At 60.2% G+C, this 7264-nt stretch overlaps 1 protein-coding gene across 5 annotated transcripts in view; it reads left to right on the top strand.

The window, feature by feature from the left end:
• The first annotated feature begins 543 nt into the window (after positions 1–543).
• The window catches only part of CACNB3 (calcium voltage-gated channel auxiliary subunit beta 3), a 14520-nt gene continuing 7799 nt past the window's right edge, over positions 544–7264 (top strand). Inside the window, exon 1 of one of the 5 annotated variants that reach the window (XM_037744665.1) lies at positions 544–657. In XM_037744665.1, the coding sequence (XP_037600593.1) occupies positions 652–657 (6 nt within the window). In that variant the 5' untranslated portion in view covers positions 544–651. Of the gene's footprint in view, positions 658–1650; positions 1835–1971; positions 5033–5095; positions 6012–6212; positions 6334–7264 lie in introns of those variants that run through there. The other 4 variants (XM_017545711.2, XM_017545710.2, XM_017545709.2 and 1 more) reach the window with 4 other exon arrangements.

A 7264-nucleotide genomic window follows, 5' to 3' on the forward strand; every position in this document is an offset into this window, starting at 1 on the left:
GGGGGGAGGTGCCTTCCTCAAGCACTTTCCAGGTTAAACCCAGCCTCAGGAGAAGCCGGGAGTGGAAAGAGAATTTACTCTCCCCCAACTTAGCTCCCTCAGAAATGGGGGCAAGTAGAGGGTCAGCTGAGCAGACGGGGAGGAACAGTCTCCTGAGACCCCAGGGATGGGAGGATTGAGGGAAGGGGTCCGGGGAACTCCCAGGGGAAGAGGATTAAAAGAAGGGCCGGGAAGAAGGGCGGGATGCCCTCCACTGGAAAGGGGAAAGAGTTCTAGTTTATGCTGAGAGGAAGCTGGGGACCTGGGTCTATCCGAGTCAGCTTGCCTCTGTCTCCAAGAGGGGGATCCGTCGCTCCCCGCCCCCAGGCGCCGTCTTTGGTGTACAGAAGGGTCCAGCCTGGGGGTGTTGGGGGTGTGAAGGGACCAATGAGCGGTCGGTCCGCTCAGAAGGGTGCAGAGAGAGAGCCAACTGGGACTGCACACCCGCTCCCCCTTCCCCCGCCAGAACTTGGGCTTGTCCTGTTTGACGCGCCCGCAAAAGGGGCGGGAGGGGTACTGACCCGAGGAGCAGTCCTGCGACTCTGTACTCCCTGCTGCCCAGTCCCGGTCAGGACGCTGCCCGGCTTAGCAGGGTTGCCCCTCGAGACCAGGATGGAGGTAGGGACGGGCTAGGGTCCCAGAGGGGTGCGGGTGTCTCGAAGGAGCCCCACGGGGTGGGGATAAGCAGAGCGCAGCCTGGGGTCTCCTACTGGGGGTCTGGAGCTGGGGCTGCAGTTCCTGGAGAAAGGAGGGGGAGAGGGGTTCGTCCCGGGCTTGGGCGGTGTCTGTATCCGGGGGGCGCCCCCTCTCCCTGCTCTGGCCGGGGCAGCGCCGCCTGCTGGCAGGGCCGGACCCCGCGGCCCCGAGACCCGACTCCAGGCGGTGCCGCCACCTGGAGGGCGCGTGCAGCTGCCGGGCCAGCGAGCCCAGGGGGCGCTGCAGCCGGTCGGGAAGGAGCCGCGTCGCTTCGCCTCGCCCTTCCGCTTCGCGGAGCTGAGACCCGCGGCACCAGAACCTGGGAGAGAAGGGTGACGGGCAGAGACTCTGGGGGCGCGGGGCGACCCCGGCTGGGGTCTCCACAGGGATGCCGATCCCGCCGGAGACACAGGACCCAGCCCGGGAGGGGTGAATGGGAGCCTCAACGCTGGGGCAGGCGAGCCGAGCACCAACACTCTTGCTTGTCGGTCTTTTCCTCCGCCGAGGTCGGGGTCGCAGCCGCCGCTGAAGGATGGGCGCCCGGCGCACGGAGCAGGGCCGGGAGGGAGCAGAAGCTTCCGCCGAGAGCTCAGGTGCTGGGGCAGCCCTGGAGCTGTTCCCGCCCTTCTGCCAGCGGCGGCGGAAGCTCCAAAGTCCCTACCCTTTCTCAGGAGGACGTTAGGGAAGAAGCGGAGGGGCAGGGAAGCCGGGGAGCGAGGGTGCGACGTGGGGATGGAAGGATAGTGGGAAACACACGGAAAAACAGGACGGGGACCGTAGACAGGAGAGACGGAAGTGGAGAGGGGCTCGGCTGAAAGGCTGGGAGAGCCGGAGACTGACAGGGGCGGCGAGAAAGGAAGGGAGAGGGAGGGAGGAAAGAGGGAGGAGAAAGGGGGAGGGAACCAGGAGAGAGGGAAGGGTGCAGGCGGCGGAGCCGGGCGGGCGTGGGGCGAGGCCAGGCGTGCAGGCGGGAGCAGCGTGCAGAGCAGCGGCCGGGTTCTGCTCCCGCCTCGGAGCCCCTGGCCCGGGGGAGGGGGAGAGGCCGCTAGCCTGGTCTATGTCTTTTTCTGACTCCAGTGCAACCTTCCTGCTGAACGAGGTAAACGTGGCGGGGGGAAGGTCGTGGGAGGGGGTGTTCCCCAGTGGGTGGAAGGAGAGCCTCGCTCCAAGCTAGGAAGGGGGCACGCGTTTGGAGCTGGACCGATGGGGAGGGAGGGAAACCAGAGGAAGTGAGGCCAGGGGTGGAAGAGGCACCGGTTTAGAGAGGAGGGAGCGGCCAGAGCTGGCGGCTTCCTAGTACTGGGATAGGAAGGGAGGGGAGGACTGACTGGGGAGCCAGAAGAAGGGGCTAGATTACAAGAAGGGTTCTGCCAAGCTCCCCTGCTGCCCATCCCTGAGTTCCCTGGCAGGCTGCAGCCAGAATGGTAGGGGCCTTCACCTGGTCCAGATCTTAAAAACTGCTGGGAGGAGTCTTTAAGTCTTCCCAGAAGGCTTAGCTCCTGCCTCAGTTTCCCCATTCAGTGTCCAGGGACTGGGATCTGCCCAGCTTCCTGGTGCACTTAGAGGAGAAGCTAGAATATATTCTGAAACCTCCAAAGAACTCCAGCTCCCAAACCTGATTATTCAGGCTTTTCCTCTTATGTCTTGCTTCCATGACTTGGGTACCTGCCAGATGCCAGTCTAACAACTCTCTCCTAGAAAGAATCAGCAGGAGGAGTCCTCTCCCCTGATCCATTATTGCCCTCAGCTCTCTCCCTTTATGCGCAACCATGAAAAAGAAAAGAGGTTCGGGGCTACATGGATACTGACAGGCACGTGCCTTGTCACAGGACAAGAAGTCACCAAGTTGGCATGAGAACTGCAGTAGGCAGGTGTGGGTGAGATGGGAAATGAAAGGGGCATTGGGTAGCAACCCAGAGATATGAGGAGAAGAAGGGAAGCTCTGAAGCTCCTGCAGGTCCCAGGGGATGGGCCCAGGTATGAGGAACTTGAACCCATCTCCTGGGGGTGGTTGGTGTGGCAACGCATGCCTCAGGAGCAGACTTAGACGCCTTTGTCACAGAGGATTACAAGGAGTGTGAGGAAAGAGTGCTGCCGATGGCAGATCCGCTGTCCCCTACAGCCCCAGCACCTTCCGTGGGTGAGGACAGTCCCAAAAGGAGAGGCCAGGAGAGTAGATGCAGGGACGGAAAGGGAAGCAGCTGCCTCCGCCGCTGCTTTCTTCATTAGAACCATCTCCTAGGAGAAGAGCACCTTGGGGAGTGTTACTCTTTGACACCTCTTCGGCCCTCTGAAAGACAGAAGGAATTGAAAAAGGATGAAAAGGGGGAATACAAGGAACACTGAGTAACTGGATAAGGGCACAAAAGTGAGCAGTGTCTGGGAACTTCCAATACAGAAGAATTCAGTGTATGACCAGCACCCAACTGGTGCTGGACTCGGGAGAGGCAACTATGAAAGCTGACTGCCTCCCCCAATAGTGACAGTCCCTTCAGCCATAGGGGCAGCAACAAAGTTGTTTGTCAAACCCAGTGTGAGGAAGGTGCTGGGCAAGGCTGCTCTGGGCCACCCACAGTAGACAGACTAAATATGTCAGTCTTAAGATGAAGCCTCTTCTTTTTCTTGCCAAGAGAACACTGATAAGTGACCGTGGGAAGCCGCTTGGTTTTGGTGAGCTTTCTCTCTCCCATGCCCAGTGCCTTCTACCATAGGTCTTACTAAGCCATGTCAGGGTTTTGGATTTCTCATTCCCCTCAAGCCTAGGGAGGTAGAGGGATGAGCAGATTGCTGAACCCACCCTCCTGGATGTGAGAAATTGGTGTAACCCCTGTCTACTCACATTCTCCTGGTGGGGCACAAAGGCAGGCAGTCAAAAATCAAAGAAGGAATTTTGCTCAGGAGATGAAAAAAGGAGAGAGCTCAAATGGGTGGGTGTTTGGGGGAAGTTTCCTCAAGATAAGGGTTGGGCTCTCTTACCTCAAATCTCAGCGCTCCTATGAAGAAGACTGAGCAGTGCAGGGTGGTACAAGACCTCTGCTAAGGGGAGAATCTGGCCTTACCCTAGTAACTCCAAGGAGACAGGCCCTTTCCTCTTCCAACCCCAGTGTAGCCAGGATCCCACCCACCCTCTGGCTTCTTTCCCCCTCCCTTTAGGCTCACCTAAAACAGCCCCTTTCTGCCCCAGTTCCCACGGATGCCTTGGCACTGTCTGGCACAATCCTTGGCAGGGAAGTGAGGAAGGGAACCCCCGTGCTGGCGGGACTAAGACGAAATCTACCCGCGCAACAGGTGTGGGGAGGCCTATTCAGCTCACAGAAAGTTCCCCCCTTCTCAAGGGTTGGGCAACACCGCTTTTGCCGCAGCGACCCCGTACTAAGGGGGCTGGGCACCTGTTGGGCAGAAGCTGCCGTCCTGGCATTAGCCTGGGGGCGCCAAGCCCATTCCTCCCACGACCACTGCGGGGTTTGCTTTCGAAGCCTCCGGGACGCACCGGCCCAGACCCGAACTGCTGTCGCCTGGGACCTCTCCCCCGTGTGCCGCTGGTCCCCGAGTCTCTTCTGTCTCCTAGGGTCTCCCCATTTTCCTGTCTTCCCCGTTTTCCCTCTGCCTCTCTCTCTCCCGCTTCCTCGACACCTGCGCCCTCTCCAGTCTCCGCCCGGGTCGCGTCTCCCTCGCGGTCTCGGCGCTCCCTCCCTCCCCCGCCGCAGCCCTTTGTTTCCCGGCGGAGTAGTTCCTGGGTTGCCGAGCGTCTCTGTCTCCGCATCTCTCCTCGCCCCGCCTCCTCCCTGCCTGGATCCGCCCCGCCCGCAGCCTCTCCTCCCCTTCCTCCCAGTCGCCACGGCCCCGTAGGTGCTCGGGAACCCACCTTCCACCCAGCGCGGGTCCGCTCCCCTCTCCCGGCCGGGCCCGGGCTCCCCAGTGGCCGCCGCCCCCTCGCCGCCCCCGCCTGTTCCCAGGGAGGGGGTCAGGTGGGCGGGCACTATTGTTGTAGGAGCCGGCGCCAGATTCCTCAGCCGCGCTCGGGGTGGGACCGGCTGGGTTTGGGGGGGTGGGGTGGGGGGAGCGGTGATTTGAGCTCCGAGCAGCTGGTCTTTGCGGCTCGCTCCCTCCTTCGCGCTCTCTCGCTCTCCGCCGCCGCCCGCAGGGCTGCGGGGCTCGGTGGCATCTCCCGGGCGCGGCCCGCAGTCCTCGCCCCTGCCTCCGGGTCGCTCCCGCCCCCGGCACCGCTCGCTCCCCCCACCCGGACTCCCCCATGTATGACGACTCCTACGTGCCCGGGTTTGAGGACTCGGAGGCGGTGAGTGCCCACGGTGAGGGTGGGGGCGGGGAAGTTGGGGTGACACCTCCTCTCCCTTCAACCCTTCCCCCAGTTCAGGACTTTGAAAAACGCCTCAGTGGCAGGGCAGGGTGTGTAGGGGGACGCTCTAGATATGTGGGGAGATGGATTTTCATGCCAAGGGCTCCCAGCGACCCAGACTCAGACCCTGAGGCATCGGGTGTGTGCAGAGAGGGGGCAGTGTAGGGGAAGGGCTCGAGCAGGTGGCTCCACGGCCCAGGAAAGAGGGGCGGGCGGGGGCGGGGGGGGCAGGGCTGAAGGCCGAGGGCACCGAGAATCTGGAGAGGGAACACGCCATGTCTGGAGTTCCAAATTCTGGATTTCTGGGGTCTGAATACAAACAGCTAGGAGAGCCGCGGAGGCTGTTGGGGAGGCAGACATTCCGGACCTCCTGTGCCTCAAGTAAACGACACATCAGGGAGCTGAGAGGACATCAGAGAGCCAGGGACCAGCCTCTTCAGACAGAGGAATCCTAAAACTTGAGGAGCTCCGTTATTCCCCTCCACCCCCTCCATCTCTGCGCATTGCCTCATCTCCTCACCCTTTCTCTAGCCCAGTTTCTCTCCCAGGCTGAAACCTGGGCACCCAGCACATGGGTGGGCCAGGTGACTGAGCCCCATCCATTCCTCAGCCCCCTGCTGAGGCTTGCTCTGAGCAGCGGGCATCCTGAGCTCCTGCCCAGCAGGGAGGGCCTGGAGGTGAAGCCAGAGGAGCTGAGGGACTGGGGATGGAGAGGAAGCGCTTTGCTCAGAGAAACAGGCAACCGATAAATATTTAATTCTCCTCTTTGCTTTTATCTCCTGACCCACTGAGACAAATCAGCTCATTAAGCAGTGATTCCCGGAGCTCAGAGAGCAGGGAGAGTGCCTGGAAAGATGGGGCAAGAATGCGGAGCAGTTTCTCAGCCCCTTGGAGCTGCCAACTTTCCCTCACATGTCCTGTAAGAAGGCCTCCTTAGGAGAGGACCACTAGATGGCTTGGAAGGGCCCCTGATAGATGTGGAGGTTGGGGCACCCCTGGGTGGGAAAGGGGAGTATGTTCAAGTCTTCTCCCATTGCTTGCTGCCAGGCCCAGGATAGATGAGTGCTGATGCTCAGAATAGGCAACTGTCCGTTTCTGGGACTGAACTCTTTCGGGGCCCAAATCTTCTTGGGGCCTCTGGGACTAATTACATGGCTGCCAGAGCAGGTGATTTTTAAGGCTCTGGTGGACACCTCTTTATGACAGTTGAAGGGACAGCTGGCATAGCCCAGGGTGCCAAGGTGAGCTTGAGAACAAACCTCTCTATGGGGCTGGAGGGCCCTAGGAGGTTCTTCCCTTCCCTGATGAGAAGGCAAGAGCTATTGCAAGGAACAGACTGACATGTGGATGGTGTTGGAGGGCAGCCTGCTGACCCATTGCTCCCTCCCATCTCTCTCTGGCTTCTGATCACCCTCCCCCACTTCCCTTTCTCTTGCTTGGCTCCTTGCTCTCCCTGAGGCCCCCTCTGAAGCAGTAGGAGGGAGATCAGGCTCTAAATAAATCCAACGGCTCATCTCCCTCCTCTCCTTCCCCCGTGCCAGGCAAGAGAGGAGCTGCAGCCTGCCCACACACTCACTAGGCAAGGGGGGCACCACCAGGGCACTGTGCCAACTCCTGGCAGCTCCAAAGTACCGAGAATCTGGCTATTTTGGCGTAGCAGGGTATAGGAAAGGTAGGACCCTAGATCATGCTTAGCAGGGCAGTCCTGGCCTCCCCAAGTCATATCAGAGCACAAGAGATGGATGAGCCCGGAGGACTTGGGAGTAATGGAGAAGGGGTTTCATTCTGAGCCCATTCATTAAATATTTAGGGAGAGATCCTTCGATCCCCATCCCAAGGTGAGAGGTCAGGTAACCCAGATGCCCCAGGTGTTAAGATTACTAAATTGGGCCAGGTGCGGTGGCTCACACCTGTAATCCCAGCACTTTGCGTGGCCAAGGCGGGCAGATCACTTGAGGTCAGGAATTTGAGACCAGCCTGGCCAATATGGAGAAACCCCATGTCTACTAAAAATACAAAAATTAGCCAGGCATGGTGGCACATGCCTGTAGTCCCAGCTACTCGGGCGGCTGGGGCAGGAGAATCGTTTGAACCCAGGAGGCAGAGTTTGCAGTGAGTCAAGATTGCACCATTGCACTCCAGCCTGGGCGTCACACCGAGACTCCATCTCAA

Source organism: Cebus imitator, unplaced genomic scaffold (genome assembly GCF_001604975.1).
Source record: "Cebus imitator isolate Cc_AM_T3 unplaced genomic scaffold, Cebus_imitator-1.0 Scaffold181, whole genome shotgun sequence".
NCBI classification, from domain to species: domain Eukaryota; kingdom Metazoa; phylum Chordata; class Mammalia; order Primates; family Cebidae; genus Cebus; species Cebus imitator.